Source organism: Mercenaria mercenaria, chromosome 10, assembly GCF_021730395.1.
Source record: "Mercenaria mercenaria strain notata chromosome 10, MADL_Memer_1, whole genome shotgun sequence".
Classification (NCBI taxonomy): domain Eukaryota; kingdom Metazoa; phylum Mollusca; class Bivalvia; order Venerida; family Veneridae; genus Mercenaria; species Mercenaria mercenaria.
Genome location: NC_069370.1, coordinates 75,150,243 through 75,172,506, shown reverse-complemented (window position 1 = coordinate 75,172,506; position 22,264 = coordinate 75,150,243). Strand labels below are relative to the sequence as shown.

The 22,264-nt window shown below is 35.2% G+C and overlaps 2 protein-coding genes across 4 annotated transcripts in view; one reads left to right on the top strand and one right to left on the bottom strand.

The window, feature by feature from the left end:
* Nucleotides 1–5,834, top strand: part of LOC123560111 (aspartate--tRNA ligase, cytoplasmic-like) — a 97,077-nt gene extending 91,243 nt beyond the window's left edge. For all 3 annotated transcript variants that reach the window (XM_053516528.1, XM_053516530.1, XM_053516529.1), the window contains 3 exons: nt 666–777; nt 3,585–3,656; nt 4,532–5,834. In XM_053516528.1, the coding sequence (XP_053372503.1) occupies nt 666–777; nt 3,585–3,656; nt 4,532–4,623 (276 nt within the window). In that variant the 3' untranslated portion in view covers nt 4,624–5,834. The remainder of the gene's footprint in view (nt 1–665; nt 778–3,584; nt 3,657–4,531) is intronic.
* A 6,353-nt stretch (nt 5,835–12,187) lies between these two features.
* Nucleotides 12,188–22,264, bottom strand: part of LOC123561111 (neurexin-4-like) — a 42,200-nt gene continuing 32,123 nt past the window's right edge. The window contains 4 exon segments of the mRNA XM_053516988.1: nt 12,188–16,298; nt 18,513–18,662; nt 18,736–18,885; nt 21,845–21,967. Of these exon segments, the coding sequence (XP_053372963.1) occupies nt 16,108–16,298; nt 18,513–18,662; nt 18,736–18,885; nt 21,845–21,967 (614 nt within the window). The 3' untranslated portion in view covers nt 12,188–16,107.

Genomic DNA, 22,264 nt, shown 5'->3' with positions numbered 1-22,264 from the left:
CTTCTTTTAGAGGGTTTGAAAGGGGACAGAAATAATATAAAACGTAAATACGTCATTTTGAATCTGTTTCGATAAGGAAAATTTGTCAGTTAAATAAACATATTGTTAATCAAAAATGGTAGATTTTTACTCCGTCAAACAGAAAAAATATTTCGTCCTTATTGTTATTGCATGCTGTTTTAGACTAATTATTGAGAATTAAATGCAAAGTTGTTAATATTTAAATTGGATTAAAGATTAAATAACAAACAAAACAATCACAAAAACCAACCTGATTATAATTAATACATCACTGGACACAGTAGGTTGATTTTCACACCTTACAAATAACATGGAAATTTTTTGACAAGCTGTGATATCAATGAAACCAGGTGTAAAAACAGTACAGGTAAGGTGACAGAACTGAAAAATCCCATCGAGCTAAACAAAATATTGAGCTAATTATATCGAGGTAATGATAAATAATACCATTAAGATATATAGAGAAAAGTCGGGACCGACTAAAACACATCGTGCTAACCGGAGTATCGAGCTAACCAATATTGAGGTAACGATATTCAACTGTTATTCAAGTAACTTAGATATTAAGAGTTAGAATTTGTTAACAAAAATGTAAGGGATAATAAGATATACAGTATCATTAACTTTCAAATGTTGATATACAGAAATGGTCAAACTCATATGATTTCTTCATGCGGGGTGAGGAGATAATGTCTGGTGCACAGAGAGTTCACGATCCCAATTATCTGTCAGAACGTGCCAAACTACATGGAATAGGTATGTAGGAAATGTTTTCCCTGGCTGTCATATACACTACAGTGAAACCTGTGCTAGTTTTTTTTTTTGTTTTTTTTTAAATTTGTGCAGTGTATTTTTACTTTTTAAATTAAGACCTAGCAAGGAAAATATACATTTGTCCAAGCACGCGCCAGGGATAGATACTGCCGTCTTTCCCTAGGAAAAAATCTTGTCTAAAATAGAGTGCATAGTACTGGCACTATTATGACGTCATAAACTACATGTATATAAATAATGTCAGGAAATACCCAAATCTATTTGTCTCCATGATTTGAACGTTATAGGCTAGAAAAATGATTTAACATATCTGCCTGTGCAAGACAGCTGTTTTCCCAACCCTCGGGACAGCTTGGATAAAAAAAACCTTGTTAAGGTTTTCCATTCCACACTGTCCCTTGGGTAGGGAAAAACCCGTCTTACACACACAGGCATGTATTATACAGTCTAACCTCTCTTAAGCAGCCAGCCAGAAACAGACAATTTGGCTGCTTAAGCGAGGTGACCGCTGATTGGAGGGGCAGCTAGTATGTATATTTCAGACTTCTGACCAGTGTTCAATCATAACTTAAGGCCCATTTCTTTTTTCGTTTTACTCTTATCATTTTACCTGAATATACTGACGTGCATTTAACTTCGCAATTCTAATGGTCTTCTTTGCAATCAACAACTCTGGCATGTGTTATAGTAAACAACAAAAATTGTCATTTTTGCCATTTCAGTAAAGGGAAACTACTCTACGTGCTTTTTGTCTAGACTAAAATCTAAGATCGCCATTACATTCTGTAAAAGATCGAGTGGTTTATATTTCTTTCAAAACAAAATTTATTAGCATTTTGAGAAAGAAATATTAATAAAATCACAAATCTGTTGATACTAATTAAAGATCGAGTATTATCTTTTACCGAGATCAAACTGTGAATAACAAAATTGACACGAGGTGACACGCTAATTGCCGATAATTACTGGCCATTTGATCATACAGAAAAGACGATCACACCTTATGTTATCAGTTTGAATTGAGAAGCTCATGTCATTTTGTATCTTCAACGACCGCGGAGTGGGCATCCAAAGTCATACAACAAAATCCTTGTTAACACATAGAATTCCAACTAAGAGATCATAATCAGTAATTATTATCAAACTGTCGGGAAGTTAACAATCCATTATTTTGGAAAAATAAAAATGATTGGCCACTGATAGGGATAAATATGGTGGCCAGGAGGCAAAATGGTTAACTGCTGCAGCTGGTAATAAAATAGAGTAAAAATTGACGGGGCCTCACAGACTGATCGTTGGGAAGGGGTGACCGCCGATCAGGGGTGACCGTTAGGAGGGGTTAGACTGTACTTATATTATACCACAAGGATAGGCTTAAAAAATAGATTTTTATGTCTTCGTGGAGTATTGGGATCATAGATTTATTACTACACCACAAGGAAAGGTTTTAACAGTAGATTTTTTTGTGTCCTGTTAGAATATGGTGATTTTAGATTAATTATTATATCATAAAGAAAGGTTATACAATATATTTTTTGTGTACCCTCAGAATATGGAGATCATAGATTCATAGATTTTTTATTACGTCTACACTCCACCAACCACCCCCACTGGGGGAGACATATTGTTTTTACCCTGTCCATCCGTCCGTCACATTTCATTTCCAATCAATAACTGGAGAACCATTTGACCTTGAACCTTAAAACTTCGTAGGATGGCAGGGCTTATGGAGTAGACGACCCCTATTGTTTTTGGGGTCACTCCATCAAAGGTCTCAGGGGCCTGAACATGGAAAAACCATTTCCGATAAATAACTTGAGAACCACTTGACCCAGAATGTTGAAACTTCATAGGATGATTGGTCATGCAGATAACCCCTATTGATTTTGGGGTCACTCTTATAAAGGTCAAGGTCACAGGGGCCTGAACATGGAAAACCATTTCTGATCAGTAACTTGAGAACCACTTGACTCAGAATGTTGGAACATCATAGGATAAGTGTTTGGGTCTCTCTATTAAAGGTCAAGGTCGCACCAAACAGAATATGAAAATCCATTTCCGGTCAGTAACTTGAGAATGTTGAAACTTCATAGAGTGATAGGACTTTCAGAGTAACCCCTATTGTTTTTGGGGTCACTCCATCAAAGGTCAAGGTCACAGGGGGCTTAACATAGAAAACTCTTTTCAATAACTTGAGAACCACTTGACCCAGAATGTTTAAACCAAATAGGATGATTGGACATGCAGAGTAGATGACCCCTACTGATTTTGGGGTCACTCGATCAAAAGTCAAGGTCACAGAGGCCTGAACATGTAAATCCATTTCGAATCCATAACTTGAGAACCTATTGGCCCAGAATATTGAAACTTAGTGGGATGATTGGACATGCCAAGTAGATGATCCCTATTGCAGCCAACCATCAGTCTCTTTGACTTTTGCTCCTGTCCCCTATTGATTTCTTGCCTATAAAACTATGCATTTGGGGAGACATGCGCTTTTCTACAAAAGCATCTTCTAGTTATACCATAAGGAAAGGTTATAATGGTGGATACATTTTGGCATGATTATAACAGTTTTGTAACATTTGTATTGTTATAGTTACTGTTACAAGAATATACAGTTACACCTGCCTTTGCGGCCACCTGTATTAAACAGCCACTTGCCTTAAGCAGACAGATGGTGTGTCTCTGTTGGCTGTTTGGTTAATATAGGTTTTACTGTAGAGGTAATTTCGAACCTATATGACAGATCATTGGAGCTTGCTGTAATGTTGACTATGTACTTTCAGATCTAGAGACTATCAAAGGTTACATTGATTCATTCAGATACGGAGCTCCTCCTCATGCCGGTGGTGGTATAGGTAAATATTAACAACATTTGTGTAGTCCATTCTCATAGAGTTTTAAAGTGTGCTCTCTGACAACACTATTCATAAGTTCAGAAATGTGCTTGTTTTATAGACATGTCACAAACTTAATCAATATTTCATGCTGATTTAGTCCAAATTTGAAAGTTTGGCGTATTGAATTAATAGTTAATTTTGCAAAGTGGAAATGTCTGCAGTTTTTAAGCATGCATAAGTTTATGTCTAACACAAGTACACTACAATAAAATATAGTCTTTGACATAATTTTTTTCACATACTTGAATCAGTCAGATAAACATGTTATCAATTAATGATGATAGTGATATATTACTTTACAACAAAAGAAGTGAATATCTGATGAAAGTGTTTGATCTCAATAGACCATTAATATTTGCTAAAATTATTTTATGTAAAATGTATTTTGCGAAAATGTTGCAAAACAAGTAGGGGCCTCTTTGTCAAGTGGTTAAAATCATTTGCCTCTCACAGCAGTGGGTTTGAGAGAAAGCTATTCTCACATACAGAAGGTTGATGGTTCTACCTAGTGCCTGCCCATGCAGGAAATGATGCCTCGAGGGGCACCTGAGGTCCTTCAGACCTCCACCATCAACAGTGAAGAAGTCACTGTGTGACTTAAAACTGTTGTTACGACTTTAAATCCAACAAAACAAAAATTATAAGACATTGTGACAAACGGTTACCCACTTACCATTTGCTTATACAGTATTTTGATTTTTGCATTGATAAAGCATGACCTTGGAACAATATTGATTTAGGTCTTATATTTCAAGTGAAAACTTCGGCAGCATAATATTTAAACTCGGAGTTCATATGCAATTACTACACACATACTTTTCCACTATTTACAGGTCTGGAGAGAGTAACAATGTTGTATCTAGGACTTGACAACATTAGAAAGGCATCTCTGTTCCCACGTGATCCAAAACGTATTACCCCATAGACATAATACAAAGACATTATATATGATTTGAGTGCTAAACAACTTCTGACAATATGAAATAAACCAAGGTTGAAGATTATAAATTTTGCTTCTTTATTATTTAAAATGTTAAAAGGTGACATAAGATTATTTCTGTGTTTATGCTCCTGGTATGAAACAAAAATCTTGATGTGCTATTTTACTTGGTTAGAAATGCGAGATGTACCTATGAGGACATGATGAAATATATAAATTTGAATTAATCTTATATGACCTTAAAGGCTTTTATTTTGTTGATGTTTCTCCTCAGTATTTTCTGTCAACAGAAATCTTTGTTGAAAATGCCAAGATGTTATCAGTTTAACAATGTTTTTAAAGAACATTTTTGATGGAACTTGTCTTAAAGACATGAAAGTATTGCTAATACAATAATGTATATTTTTAGTACGCAATAACACTGTAATATATAAAAAAATGTTGTGATATATAAGTTATATTAATTTTGCACCCTATATAATCCTGGAATAGATTCTATTGGCTACTGTAAAATCATTTGTGTTGCATATATTTGTCAGGGTGCTTTCCTGTTACTGTATTTATCAGTTTTATACTTTCCATTAGCATACATTTACTGCTCCCAAACAGCTGTATTACATATCAAAATTTCATGTTGCATCTGTTAACAGATTACTTTATTAGAAATAGTTTACTGGTCAAAATTTGGTAAGCCTTAATGTTGGTGTTCTCCATTGCTAAGGAACCTGCCCACTTGGCTCAGTAGGGAGAATGAGTTCAATTTTGAGTTTGATCTCTGGGTTAGGCGTATGTTCTTCAATGACATTGTGTCTAAAATCATTTGTCTTTCACTGCTGATGCATGTGGAAAAGTTGAGTTACTTGTAGAAAACAGATTAGTACTAATGGAGTCAAGGAACACCGGTTTTGCCTTACTGTCTGCTGTTATATATCTGAAATTCTGTGAAAATACAGCATTAAACCCAAAACAAAATGGTTGCTTAGGATTTAAATTGATTTTAATTCAGCATACTTCTTGAATTTCTAAAGTATATGGTCTAACAAGCTATAATAACTAACTAGTCTTATTTTAGAATTTTGGTTTTTTTACAGTTTATCAGAAGCAGGGTTACATTGTTTACCAGTACTTCCATTTTGTATCATGTGTCACTGAATAAGTCATTCTGTCTTTTGCAGAAATAAATATTTATATTTTGATGTTTTGTTTTCTTCATAACCAATGCTGTAAAATGCAAAATGTGACACACATCTAACGTCTGGTCTTGAGACTTTATGTATGATGTGTGTGATGATTTGGAACAACTATTTTAAGTTTAAATCCGATCCATTTAGTATTAACGGAATAAGAATGAATGTGCATCAGAATTTTAACCTGAAGTTCCAAGGATAAAAAAGGCATAATTCATGGACTATTTCTGCCAGAATAATGGACCCTGTGTCACATAATGTGGATGATTGGTAAATAGGCCAAGAACGGTAACTCTAGCACAATGCCGTATGTCGAGCACTTACAGAAGTTTTGGCACCCTCGAGCTGTTGGGACTTTCGTCAACACTGGGCATAATGTCAATAGAGGATATAGTTTTAGCTGCACTATTCGGAGAATAGGGGGCGCTATTCTACTTGCCTTGGCGTCGGCGTCGACGTGAACTTCACATAAACATTGTCCAGTATACAAATAAAGTATGTGTAGGGGCTGAGCCCATTATACCCAAGGTCAAGGTCACCAAGGTGTTATACTTGGGTTATTTTTAAGGTTAAAGTTTTTTGGCAACCTTTGATTTTCTGTCATACCTTTGTTACTAATGCTTATATCTTACTGTAACTTTACATAAACATTGTCCAGCATGCAAACAAAGTATGTACAGGGGCTGGGCCCATTATACCCAAGGTCAAGGTCACCAAGGTGTTATACTTAGGTTATTTTTAACCCTTACCCTGCTAAATTTCTGTAATGAACTTGTCCATCTTTCAATTTGGACAGTACCATTAACTGTTAAAAGGGGTGCTTACCAAAAAGATACTGACTGAATGGCGAACAGTGCAGACCATGATCAGACTGCACAGATGTGCAGGCTGAGCTTTGTCTGCACTGGTCGCAAAGGCAGAATCACTTGCTGCCAGCAGGCTAAGGGTTAAGGTTAAAGTTTTTTGACAACCTTTGTTTTTCTGTCATATCTTTGTTACTATTGCTTATATCTTTCTGTAAGTTCACATAAATATTGTCCAGCATACAAACAAAGTATGTGCAGGGGCTGGGCCCATTATACCCAAGGTCAAGGTCGCAAAGTTGTTATACTTGGAATTATTTTCATGTTAATTTTTTTCGAAAGCTTTGTTTATAGACATTTCTTTGGTACTTTAAAAGGTATTGACTTGAAATTAAAAATATTTGTTTATAATCATCTTCTGCATGTGTGGTTACAAACCCCATAACTCTAATTGTATTTTTGACAGAATTATGTCCCTTTTTTGCAATCTTCGCTTTCTGGATATAACTTGAATGCAATATAAGATAAAGACTTGAAACTTAAAATGTATCTTTATCATCATCATCTGCATGTGTGGTAACCGTAACAATCCCCATAACTCTTACTTGTATTTTTTACCAAATTATGCCACTTTCATACTTAATTTTTAACAAACTTCGTTTTCTGGACATAACTTTGGTACTATATAAGATAATGAGTTGAAACTCAAAATATATCTTTACCATCATCATCTGCATGTGTGGTAACAATCCCAATAACTCTAATTTGTGTTCTTGACAGAATTATGCCTCTTGGAGTATCTTCCTTTTGAAGTAGAGGTCTCTTATTGAGACATATATTCATTTTACTGTTAAAGCCCCAAATAGTGGAGCGCGCTGTCTTACGGACAGCTCTTGTTGAAAAAAACATGACCACCAGGGGACAGCGCTTCTTTTCTCAATATGGTTATATCTTCTCCAGAAACTTGGATATAGAATGTTAGATTGGGGTTTCCTTTAATATATCTGCTATATGTGCATAAAATAAATTATATCAGATTGAAACATTACACAAGATATTTCACATTACCACACATATTGTCCTTGTGTTACCTTCTACAAGTAGTGTTCTAAATTTTCTGATTCCTCAAAAAACATTGCTGCCAAAGGGCGTGGTCGCTCCATCAACAATTTCTTTAAACAACATCTCCAAAACCACTGAATGGATTTTAATGAAACTTTACATAAATTTAATGATCTCTGGGTAGCCCTCTTTCAAAGTTGTTAAATAGTTCCAGTGCATTGAACATACAGATCTTTTTAGTTAACAAGAGCTGTCTGTTGACAGCACGCTCGACTATTTGAAGAATTGATGGAAGTATTGGGTCAAAATATTACCAGAGATTTTCAAACAAAAAAAAAGAATAGATAAGACAAACAATGTACCTACATTTGTGGATATGGGTAAGTCTTGCACTATATGGAAATGTGTGACAATGCTGGTAAGCAAGTGTTCAAAGTCATATCAAACAGTCTAGACAAAATATGGAATGGTATTCGAAACTTAATTTCTATTTCAAAAAGGGCCATAACTGCGCTAAAGTCCTTGTTCTAGTTATGTAGTCTTGCCTACATAATTATGTAGACTATAATAGTAAACAAGTGGTCAATGTTTCAAAACCATATGACAAACCCGCTAGGCAAAATATGGGCTGGTATGAAAAACTTAACTGATTTCCAAGTCCAAAAAGGGCTGTAATTCAGCCAAAATAGTTGACAGAGTTATTTACTCTTGCCTACAGATGGAAGTAATGACGACAAACAAGTGTTCAAAGTTTCACAGCCACATGTCAAATAGCTCTGACAAAACCCAGACTTGTATGAAAACTGAACCAAATTCCAAGTCCAAAACGGGCCAGAATTCAGCCAAAATAAATGACAGAGTTATGTGCTCTTGCCTACAGATTGAATCATGATGAAAAACAATTTTCAAAGTTTCAAAGCCGCAAAAGTCGTGTCAAATAGTTTTGACAAAACATGGACTTCTACAAAAATTGTACCAATTTTCAAGTCCAAAAAGGGCCATAATTCCGTCAAAATAGTTGACAGAGTTATGTACTCTTGCCTACAGATAGCGACTGCTATAATAAAGTTTCAAAGCCATATGTCAAACACTTTACACAAAATGTGAACTGGCATGAAAAACTTAACCAAGATTTGTAAATTAATAGGGGCCATAATTCAGCCAAAATCCTTGATGGAGTTATGTACTCTTGCCTAAAACTGGACATGATGATGGTACACAAGTGTTGAAAGTTTCAAAGCTTTATATCAAGACTTTGTCAAAATGTTGACTGGTATGAAAAAAACTTAACCAAGTTGTGACGCCATGGTGAGTAGGATACTTCAAACAGTCGCGCTAAAAATAGGTTTTAAGCCATCAGACTTTAAAAATCTTTTTCTCGAGAGATTTGATATTTGGAATGTGATATAAGGGTTTGATTCTCTACCACGTGTCCAAATTATTGCCCTAAGGTCAAAAATGGCTATGTTCCCCTGTGCGACATGTACTTAATCTTAAAATCTTCTCTGAATCAGAAATAGTTAGAATTTGGAATGTGATATTAGACTTGAACTGTCTACTGTAATTGTTCAAATTATTGCCCTAGGTTAAAAAATGTGTGTGCCATGTATAGAATATAGGCAAACATAAAAGAAACCAAACTGTATTTGTACCATTACGTTAAACAAACACTTGAAGCCTTGTACACAAGTGAGCGCTTTATGGTCAATGACCCTCTTGTTACCTTAAGCAGAAATTTGAGGACTATATAACCTACAGACCAAGCTTGACAGAGATCCAACAAGTTGTTCCAACATTTTTTCTGTTTCCAGTTCAAGTGTCCCTCTCCCCACCAACAAAGGGGCAGTTCTCTCATTTGAACAACTTAATATTATAATGATACTACTTCCCAACTTGAAGGTCATCAATCAGTTCATCAAAAGAAATAATTTTAAAGTATTTCTAGCTCTACTGACTGCTAAAAGAGGCCAAGTCCTTCTTTTGAACAAATTTAAGAGAGGACCTTGTGATGATGCTACAGATCAAGCTTGATGAAGATCCATCAGATTAAATGTGCTCTAGTGATCCCTAGAGGTCAAGTATCCCAATTTGAAACAAGAGTCATGATGACCCTATATCGCTCACCTGTTAAACTTGGCCTTTGAATCATCAAGATAAACATTCTGACCAAGCTTCATGAAGATGGAGTCATAGATATGGCCTCTTCAGTGTAAACAAGCAAATTCAATGAATTGGTATCCCCCGCCGAAAGGGTTTGTGGTGAGGAATGGTAAAAAAGTATATCCGGCAAAAAGTGAAGGATGTTACTAAGAAGCAAGTAATTTCATTCGTCAAAATCAATTTTCCAGAAAATGAATGCTTCTTTTGTGGGTGGGGGGTGGGGAAGCAGGGGTGACCGGATGAGGGTACAAAACTTCACATGTTGATTATAAATATTAATGGAAAATTAAAAATGAATTATTTTTTTTTTTTTAAATAGGGGTGGGGGGGGGGGTGCGGAAATGCATGATCGGGGTGGTGGGCATGACTGGGTGGAGGAGTGAGGTTAGGGAACAGTACAACTTTGCATGTTAATAAATATTCATGGAAGGTTTGAAAAAAAGGAATGAATTTTTTTTTGGGAGCGGGGTGGGGGGTGACCAAGGCAAGGTAAAGACCAGGTGTGGGTACACAACTTGACATGTTTATAATAAATGTTCATGGCAAAGAATGAAAGAAGTTTAATAAAATTCTACCAATTGGTTGGTTTGTTATGTACAAATCTGTGGATTTTTAAACAATTAAAGAGCAATAACTCTAAAGTTAGTGAAGAGATCCGGACGAAATTGTGTGTGCTCAACCACATTATAGTGATCTAAATTCGATTTAAGTTTCATAGTTCTAGGTCAAATATATCAAAATTTATGAAGCAGAAATTGACATATTTATAGTTCCCTATATAGTTAACACAAGAAACTTCTCAGGGCCATAACTCTGGGGTTACTTGGGCAATCTGACTGAAACTTGACAGGCCACATAACCTCATAGTGGTGAACATGTTTATGAAGTTTTATTTCAATATTCCCAACCATTTCCTAGATATTAAATCAAGGGCAATAACTCTAAGGAAAATTGACCAATTAAAAAACAAGAGGGTCATGAAGGCCCTGTATCGCTCACCTGACCTAAAGATCATCAAGATTAACATTCTGACCAAGTTTCATTAAGATATGGTCATAAATGTGACCTCTACAGTGTCAACTAGCTTTTCCTTTGATTTGACCCGATGACCTAGTTTTTGACCCCACATGACACAGATTCGATTATGACCTAAAGATTTTGAAGGTTAACATTCTGACCAAGTTTCATTAAGATATGGTCATAAATGTGACCTCTACAGTGTTAACAAGCTTTTCCTTTGATTTGACCTGTTGACCCAGATTTGAACTTGACCTGAAGATCATCAAGATTAACATTCTGGCCAAGTTTCATTAAAATATGGTCATAAATGTGACCTAGTTTTTGACCCTACATGACCCAGATTCAAACTGGGCCGAAAGATCATCATTCTGACCAAGTTTCATGAAGGTACAATCACAAATGTGACCTCTATAGTGTTAACAAGCTTTTCCTTTGATTTGACCTGGTGACCTAGTTTTTGACCCAATATCTAACTCGTCCAAGATTTTATTGAGGGTAACATTCTGACCTAGTTTCATTAAGATTGGGCCAATACTGTGACCTCTAGAGTGTTAACAAGCTTTTCCTTTGATTTGACCTGGTGACCTAGTTTTTGAACCCAGATGACCCAATATTGAACTCGTCCAAGATTTTATTGAGGGTAACATTGTGACCAAGTTTTATTAAGACTGGGCCAAAATTGCTGACCTCTAGTGTTAACAAGCTTTTCCTTTGATTTGACCTGGTGACCTAGTTTTTGACCCCAGATGACCCAATATCGAACTCATCCAAGATTTTATTGAGAGTAACATTCTGACCCAAGTTTCATTAAGATTGGGCCAAAATTGTGACAAAATTAGAGTGTTAACAGTCAAATTGTTGACGACCGACGACGGACGGACGGATACAAACACAGGGCGATCACAAAAGCTCACCTTTGCGCACAAAGTGCTCTGGTGAGCTAAAAATTGGAGAGGACCTTACAATAATTATACTACTGACAAATTGGATGAAGATCCATCAAGCTGTCCACGAAAATACATGCTAAGGTTTTTCTATGTGAAATATGAAAATTATTGTCTGAACATGTCATGCCCCTCGCAAAAACAACTAACAGCCATTTTGATGACTATGTCAAGGTCACTGCAAGCAGGTTCAACTTAACTGGATACAAGTACACAAGAAGCCCAATTAATTCAATGACTACCAATGTTGGGAGTCCTCTTTTAAGTTCTGTTGAAAATTTAGCTGTTATGGAACAATACATATTTTTATGACCAACACGGGACGAACCTACATGACTACAACAGGGGGCATAGCAAAACTTCAACAAAAATATGTTTCTTTACCTTTAATATAAAAAATATGAGTGTGCATGGATGGTCTGACTTGATATATGCAAATGATGACATTTATCAACTTCAATGCAGAATATGAAATCACCGATATGTTTCTATAAACACGATACGTGTTGCATATAATGATCTGGAATGACTGTATAAAAAAGTGACTATATACAAAAAATATACATACACAAGAATATGTAAAATATTAATCTAAATATTAAAAGTTTACAGATATGTACAATGATAACTGTTTAAAATGCAATGCAAGAATCAACACAAAGCATATTTGTTCTATTTCTGAAGAGTAAACTAAATTTTGATGGAATATTTTACATTATAAAAACATAGAACACATGAGAACTGTTGCAGCAGTGTCGTTGTTTCTGACATTTTAAGTTTTCTTTTTACTAACTTTTGCCTTACACATAATAAAACAATCTATTCTATACAGACTCAATTTTACCAAAACAAGAGCTCGTCGAACACGAAATGCCCACCTTGATGCATTCAGTAATTGCACAAGGAACAGAAATTATCTGCTCATTGTAAAATTTCCCTATATAAGTCTATATGAACCATATGACCTCTGGGGCGGGGCCATATTTGACCCGAGAGGGATAACTTGAACAAACTTGGTAGAAAACCACTAAATGATGCTACATTACAAATTACCAAAGCCATAGTCTTTGTGGTTTGGACAAGAAGATTTTCAAAGTTTTTCCCTATATAAGTATATGTAAACCATGTGACCCCCACGGCGAAGCCATATTTGACCCTAGGGGAATAATTTGAATAATCTTAGTAGAGAACCACTAGATGATGTCATATACAAAATATCAAAGCCCTAGGCCATGTGGTTTTGGACAAGAGGTTTTTCAAAGTTTTTTCCTATATAAGTCTATATAAACCATGTGACCCTAGGGGTGGGGCCATATTTGACCCTAGGGAAATAATCTGAACAATCTTGGTAGAGGACCACTAGATTTTGCTACATACCAAATATCAAAGCCCTAGGCCCTATGGTTTTGGACAAGAAGATCAGAAACCATTTAACTGTTCCTGCCCAATGTAACCTTGACCTTTGACCTAATGACCTCAAAATCAATAGGGGTCATCTGCTGGTCATGGCCAACCTAACTATCAATTTTCCTGACACTAGGCCCAAGCGTTCTTGAGTTATTGCCTGAAAACCATTTTACTGTTCCTGGTCACTGTGACCTTGACCTGTGACATACTGACCTCACAATCAATAGGGGTCATCTGCTGGTCATTACCAACCTCCCTATCAACTTTCGTGACCCTAGGCCTAAGCGTTCTTGAGTTATCATCCGGAAACCGTTTTACTGTTCAGGGTCACTGTGACCTTGACCTTTAACATACTGACCTTAAAATCAATAGGGGTCATCTGCTGGTCATTACCAACCTCCCTATCAACTTTCATGATCCTAGGCCCAAGTGTTCTTGAGTTATCATCCGGAAACCATTTTACTGTTCAGGGTCACTGTGACCTTGACCTTTAACATACTGACCTCAAAATCAATAGGGGTCATCTGCTGGTCATTACCAACCTCCCTATCAACTTTCATGATCCTAGGCCCAAGTGTTCTTGAGTTATCATCCGGAAACCGTTTTACTATTCAGGGTCACTGTGACCTTGACCTTTGACATACAGACCTCAAAATCAATAGGGGTCATCTGGTGAAGATGACCAACCTCCCTATCAACTTTCATGATCCTAGGCCCAAGCGTTCTTGAGTTATCATCCGGAAACGGATTGGTCTACATTCCGACTGACCGACCGACCGACCGACATCTGCAAAACAATATACCCCTCCTTTTTCAAAGGGGGGCATAAATATTCAAAAATGTTAACCAAATACTCCATGAAACAGATATTGTTTTGAAATGCTACCATTAATATGTACATTAAAAATTGTTCTAAAAAAATGACAAAAGAAGGACTACAACCATGGTAAAATTTGATATGTAGCAATTATTTGTATAAATAAATAACGATATGTGTATATCACAACCTACCTTTTTGTATATGCTATTAAATTTGTCAAGTTCAGAAAAGACATTCTATCATATGGATTTCTAAAGCAAATTTCAAGGAAGAAAACCTCAGCTGGTACAAAAATACAAGCGAAAACGACATGATCTTGCATTACTGATGAATATAGTAAGACGGCACAACATGTATGATATGTTACAATTCACAACCTTTTGAGAGGACCTTGGTATATAAAAATATTGCTATTTACCTATATATACATGGAAATTAAAAATTTGGAATGTGCAATATTCACAAAGTTGACATAAAAATATGTACACTAACTTTTAGATCTCTAAAGCTGAGAAAACATACTTGCTAAAAAATAAAGTAAACATTTTAACACGAAAAAATATTTAAAACAAAACATGATATGTACATTTTGATTGTACAAACCTGTGTTTTTTTAACTAATGTGGTTAATTTTACAATATTTCTATTAATAAGCAGCATGTTTAAATATTTAATTAACAAGAGCACCGCCTTGCGGGTGCTGACGCTCATCTGATTTTTTTTGTATAATAGAAATATTGTTCTACCCATGATTTTCTAAGTCCAAAAAGGGCCATCACTCTTGCAAAAAGCAGGATAGAGTTAAGTTTCTTGATGTACAATGTCCACTTATGATGGTGAAAAACTGTTGCAAGTTTTAAAGCAATAGCTTTGATAGTTTATGAGAAAAGTTGACTTAAACATAATATTCAACCAAGAAAATGATTTTTCTAAGTCCAAAAGGGGCAATAATTATTGCAAAAAGCAGGATGGAGTTATGTTGCTTGCTGTACAGGGTCAGCTTATGATGGTGAACAAGAGTTGCAAGTTTTAAAGCAATAGCTTTGATAGTTTAAGAGAAAAAGTTGACCTAAACATAAAACTTAACCAAGAAATCTGATATTTTCTAAGTCCAAAAGGGGCCATAAATCTTGCAAAAAGCAGGATGGAGTTATGTTTCTTGCTGTACAGGGTCACCTTATGATGGTGAACAAGTGTTGCAAGTTTTAAAGGAATAGCTTTGATAGTTTAGGATAAAAGCTGACCTAAACATAAAACTTAACCAAGAAAACTGATTTTCTAAGTCCAAAAGGGGCAATAATTCTTGCAAAAAGCAAGATGGAGTTATGTTTCTTGATGTACAGGGTCTGCTTATGATGGTGAACAAGTATTCCAAGTTTCAAAGCGAAAGCTTGGATAGTTTAGGAGAAAAGTTGACCTAAACATAAAACTTAACCAAGAAATCTGATATTTTCTAAGTACAAAAGGGGCCATAAATCTTGCAAAAAGCAAGATGGAGTTATGTTTCTTGCTATACAGGGTCAGCTTATGATGGTGAACAAGTATTCCAAGTTTCAAAGCAATAGCTTTGATAGTTTAGGAGAAAAGCTGACCTAAACATAAAACTTAACCAGGCAACGCCGACGCCGACGCCGACAACCGCTCAAGTGATGACAATAACTCATCATTTTTTTTCAAAAAATCAGATGAGCTAAAAATTGAAATGACTAAAAATAATCTGAATTGTACTTTTTCTGTCAGCTATTTTATTACAAAGCGAAGTTTGTAATAAAATAATAATAAATAATAAATCAAATATTGTAAGACTGGGCATCTTCAGCCAGTTACAAATTTTTCATATCAAAAATTATAATGCTTTGATTAATGAAATAATGTAAAAGTACAATACATGTTAAGCAACTTAAAATATGCACAGCACTATGTATTTTATACATAATTTCAACACACATATATCACATGTAAATTGTCTGTTTTGTGTAATCTTTTATTCCGCTATACATTTTCTACATATTTGTTAACTATTTACATATGCACAAACTTTTTCGAGGTACTTCCTAGCACAAGTGCTACATGAACCATTCTTGTCGTTTTGGAATGTCCGGTACACCAGTTGAACAAAATACAATGGCGGCGTCGGGATTGTCAGCATTTTCCTGTCCTTTAGCTTCCTTAGTTTCATAATCTCCTTTTTGCCGGAAGTAGATGAAGAAAACCATTAAGATGATAATGAAGATCAGGAATGCTGCTGCCACGGTAACTGTAATACAAACATAAATACATTTGTTTTATTACATAATTCAAATTCCCGCTACTTTTTTATGTTATTGTTCTTTTTGTGCTATGTAATTCCTTTTAATTATAAACTTCATTACTCACTGCCTGTTAAAAAAAAAGTACCAACAATACCTGTATCTGTGGCTGAAAATGACAAGAAAAATAAGACATGGGTCTTAGGTTATAATAAATTTGACAGATCACATCGTATATTGGTCATATCAAATGGAATTGACATAACTGAATTTCATTCGATCAATGAACTCTTTGAAATTAGAGACAATCTAATGGAACTACATCAATGCACTGGGTTGTTCGGTCATTTAAGAAGAATGAGAAATCGGGCGACAGCAAGGACTCGTCAAACGCTTTCAGTGTTAGCCGACTCAAAAAATAGAAAACCCGAGTTTGGCGACCGGTCTGCAGATTTTCTACTGGTCAAAACCAACAAGAGTTAAAAAGCTGCCAAACAGATGTCGGGGTTTGAGACTGGTCTCCTAACTTTATTTTATAATCTTCAACCTATGGTATAAAATATAGCAATCACACAATGACTACCTCCTTTCTCACTAATACAGCTGGTAGTTGAATGTCTGGATTATCTCCTTACAAATTGACTTGTACACTCATTGGATAATATAGTAATAAGCAATTTGCTTTGCTCTTGTTTCAATGTATGTGCACTGAGATTTTAATGAAGTCTTGAAGACTTAAACAGTTGTAAAATTCAACACTACCTTTGAGTTTTATTGCACAAGTACAGCAAATTGAGAAATAACATTTTAAATATCACTAAACTATACAGAAATCAATCCCACCAGCTGAAAAGAGATTCTGTGAATACAAAGTCAATATTAAAAGTAAGAATTGGGTTTCACATAAGCAGTCAAGAAAGAAGGTTGACATGTTTTGCTCTATAAAACTCACAGTATAGATGACTTACAGAAAACATAGATTCAGCATTTGCATGCTGCCATTCAATACATACAGAAGTTATTCAGAGAGACATATTTAGTACTTCCTGTTTAACCATGCAATATTTTTCATTAATGTTTTTCTACAAGAGAGCAAGAAAACAGAAAAAAAGCAAAATATGAGATCTTTTAAGTACAAACATAACTGTTACACAGCGAAGAATAGATAGAAAGAAGTAGTTATTATCAGCTCTTCAAAGAAATTATTTTTATGAAAGTAACAATAATAGTAAATACAGGTATCTGCTGACCATGTGACAAGAAGCAAGCCCCGACCAAACATTCTTTCACACTCACCCTACCAACCATACCCATTTCTAAAGTCTAAACATAACATTTATAATTTCACTTAAATCCCTGTTATTTGCAATAACACATAAATCCACAAATATCAACAACAAAAAAATCCACAGAAGTAATTGTACTGTGCTGGAGAATTTCTTCTAGAAATGCAAAAAATTTTCATTCACCCTGCCTGAAAGTTTTTGTAAGTATAGTTTTTTCTTTGATTATACTTGTTTCAAAATTACTGAACAATTACTAATTTATGACAGGACCTTATTGTTTTGTGGAAATATGTTAATCAACAGTTTACATAAAGAACAGAAATTGTTAAAACACAGAACAACATGCATTACTGTGAAATTATTTATTTTCGTGGACAATAAATTTCAAAACCACTTCATGTTTTTGAGACATGAATTTGTAGATCCAACTGTTTAAGATAAAATGAATCTGTACTTATTGGTTTGTCAGAATTCATGTTTTTCTGGAAGGGGTGGTGTTGTGTCGTTTTTCAACAGTATTTCAGTTATGTAATAGCGGGCAGTTAATCTAACTAATGCTCCTGGATTCTGTACCAGAACAAACCTGTTCGCCATAAGTAACTACCAAGTTCCCAATATAAATCAAAGGTGTAGAAATTAAGTATTTCAGACAAAATGTTTTTTAATGAATTGTCACAGAAAACATAGCCTTGCCCTTGGATTAAACTCATAACCTTGTGATCTGCACTGTCCCTAAGCTAAGCGGGCCGAAAATAGACCCCATGAATAATTGTGATTTCACAGTATTACACAACACATATCTGCACATGCATATTCATTGTATAATACAGGCTAGTCTCCAAAGCTGAAACAAACAATTAAAATCTTTCCAACATTTATTGTGTTTTTTCTAGATTATATGTGATTTTTCTTTTCCAGATTTGTACATGAGGATACCTCCAACAATAAGTTGTTGTTCTGCACTTCTATCCTCGATAGGTGGAGGAGCTGTAATGTTCACATAGGTCGGTAACCATGGCCGCTGCTCGATTGGGTCAGACGGCCTTGTTACCTCTTCAAAACCACACATATCCTCAACTACGGATTCTGAAAATCATATCAATTAAAACTGGATGAATTCAATTCAACTTTGTTAAGTGAAAATTTTATTTGCATTTACCTCCAACAATAAGCTGTCTTTCTCCAGACCTGTCCTCCGGGGGCGGAGGTAAGGTCAGGTTCACATATGTTGGTCCATAAGGTCGCACTTCTATCGGATCGGGTTCCCGTGTTATCTCCTCAAAACCACACATATCTTCACGAACTTTGTCTGAAAATTACCAGCACTTTATAGGTGAAAAAAGCAAATCATATTTTTTAAAAGAAAAGACAAACATGATGTTGAATCAATCTTTTCATTAATTGTGAAAGGGGGATGATGAATGTTGAAAGGTTGCAATTTACTGGTAATAAAACAGAGGTTGTGACTCCCTACAGGTCCTGGTGTATGTAGGATTTCATTATTTCAGTAAGCATTCGAGGTGTCAACATTCAAAAACAAGAGGACCATGATGGTCCTGAATCGCTCACCTGTTCCCACATGACCCAGTTTTGAGTATGACGTCGTTTTTTCCCTATTATTTGACATAGTGACCAAGTTCTTGAGCTCATGTGACCCAGTTTTGAACTTGACCTAGATATCATCAAGATAAAAATTCTGACCAATTTTCATGAAGATCCATTGAAAAATATGGCCTCTAGAGAGGTCACAAGGTTTCTCTATTATTTGACCTATTGACCTAGTTTTCGAAGGTACGTGACCCTGTTTTGAACTTGACCTAGATATCATCAAGGTGAACATTCTCACTAATTTTCATGAAGATCTCATGAAAAATATGGTCTCTAGAGAAGTCACAAGGTTTTTCTATTTTTATACCTACTGACCTAGTTTTTGACCGCACGTGACCCAGTTTCGAAACTGACCTAGATATCATCAAGGTGAACATTCTGACCAATTTTCATGAAGATCTATTGAAAAATATGGCCTCTAGAGAGGTCAAAAGATTTTTCTAATTTTAGACCTACTGACCTAGTTTTTGACCGCAGTTGACCCAGTTTCAAACTTGACCTAGATATCATCAAGATGAACATGCAGACCAACTTTCATACAGATCCCATAAAAAGTATGGCCTCTAGAGAGGTCACAAGGTTTTTTTTATTATTTGACCTACTGACCTAGTTTTTGACGGCACGTGACCCAGTTTCAAACTTGGCCTAGATATCATCAAGATAAACATTCAGACTAACTTTCATACAGATCCCATGAAAAATATGGCCTCTAGAGAGGTCAAAACAGTTTTTCATTATTTGACCTACTGACCTAGTTTTTGACGGCACGTGACCCACTTTCGAACCTGACCTAGATATCATCAAGATGAACATTCAGACCAACTTTCATACAGATCCCATGAAAAATATGGCCTTTAGAGAGGTCACAAGGTTTTTCTATTTTAATACCTACTGACCTAGTTTTTGACGGCAGTTGACCCAGTTTCAAACTTGACCTATATATCATCAAGATAAACATTCAGACTAACTTTCATACAGATCCCATGAAAAATATGGCCTCTAGAGAGGTCAAAACATTTTTTCATTATTTGACCTACTGACCTAGTTTTTGACGGCACGTGACCCACTTTCGAACCTGACCTAGATATCATCAAGATGAACATTCAGACCAACTTTCATACACATCCCATGAAAAATATGGCCTTTAGAGAGGTCACAACTTTTCTATATTTAGACCTACTGACCTAGTTTTTGACCGCATGTGACCCAGTTTCGAACTTGACCTAGATATCATCAAGGTGAACATTCTGACCAATTTTCATAAAGACCCCATGAAAAATGTGACCTCTAGAGTGGACACAAGCAAAAGTTTACGCACGGACGTACACACGCACGGACGTCAGACGCTGCGCGATCACAAAAACTCACCTTGTCACTTTGTGACAGGTGAGCTAATAAACAATTTTCTCCTAGTTCACTTATATCTGAAGTCTACATATTTATGTAGTTTGAAGTGTTGCAAGCAAGTCTATTTACTTTATTCTAAAATTTTTGCGACACTTCAAGTTAAAAATTTACTACACATGCAAACACAAGAATGAAATCACAACCAATCCTTTATTTTCATATGGAAGTTAAAATGTCATTGATAATTGCTTGAAAAATAAGTTTGCAGACATTCAAAGTGAAAAATTTCAAGAAATATTTTGTCGTCCACACTTCTACCTTCCTGGAAAATATAAAATATTGTTAATCACTAACAACCATATAAAGAAACAGTTATATCTAAAAGGTGACTTCTATCTGATTTAATATAGCTTCACTCTTTAGACGATTCTTTATTACCGATATTGTTCAGACTGAGGCTACTGATCAGTGGTCATCTATTTCTGTATGTAACAGATGTCTAAACAGCAGTGCTCCAAATGTAAGACACCCTATTATGAAAACAGGGGCTGTGAATCTGACTCCAAAACTGACCTCCCAACTTAAATTACTAACAGATAAGAGGCCTGAGAACAGATGCTTTACACCTGTCTTGGTAGGCTGAAGAACCAGAGCTGTTCAAACTGAAGCATCCTCTGTATCTTACATTCCTGTTCAACTTAAATCACTATGGTAACCCAATACAAATACACAATATTGCCATCCAATATAAAAAAAAAAAAAACTTTCAGACTTCAGCATTTGAGTACTCAAAACTGATTTCATCTATGTAGTCATGTACAATAACTCAGATTAATTAAAGAAAGAAGAAAAATAAATGTTTTCATGACATTAGTGTCTATTGTTGAATATGTTTTGGTCAAGTCCACTGTGACAATCATACATTACCAGTCCTTTTACCTATATAATTATATCCTGCAATCAGCTCCTGAAAACTAGTTATTATGCAACTTGATTTCTACACAAACTATGCATAAATTAAATCATAAGTATTCGTGTGGATACTAATTTTCATGAATTTCACTGTTGCACATATCCACAAAATTAAGTCCAAATCTATGAATAAATGTACCATTCATTTTTATATTCAAACATTAAAATACACAAATTAGATCTCCAGGAAATAACATTTTGCCAAACCAAGAAATTATACGTTTTATTCCAAGTTCCAAATACAATCTTTTAAAACTTAAAATTTCTTCATGTTAACCACAAAAAGTGTTGTTTTTTTAAATGATACTTCAAATATACAATATTGTCTACAGAAACCGTACCTTCAGGAACTGGTTTGATAAATGAGGGTCTTGGATCCTGGAAAGCTCTCTTCAGTGGATAAATGTTATCTATCTGCATACGGTAGATACAGCCCTCAAATCCTTTACCCGTGTTCTCCGTATCTAAATATAGACAATTACACAGCTTAAAATAGACAGCACACATCTATAAATAAACCATTACACTCTTTGTGTTGTAGATTTTGCTTATCTGTATAATGAATATACAATCCTAAAATCCTTTACCAGTGCTTTTAGTTTTTAAATACTGGCAATACCAAAATTCATAAATATCCATCAAGAGGTTTATAAAATATTGACTGTATGTGCAATCAGGCATACAGCCAGACAGATAACCCCCTGTCAGCTGTCTGTAGTAGTTTTTCATTCTGTTTATGAACAAAGGGATCACAGACATGA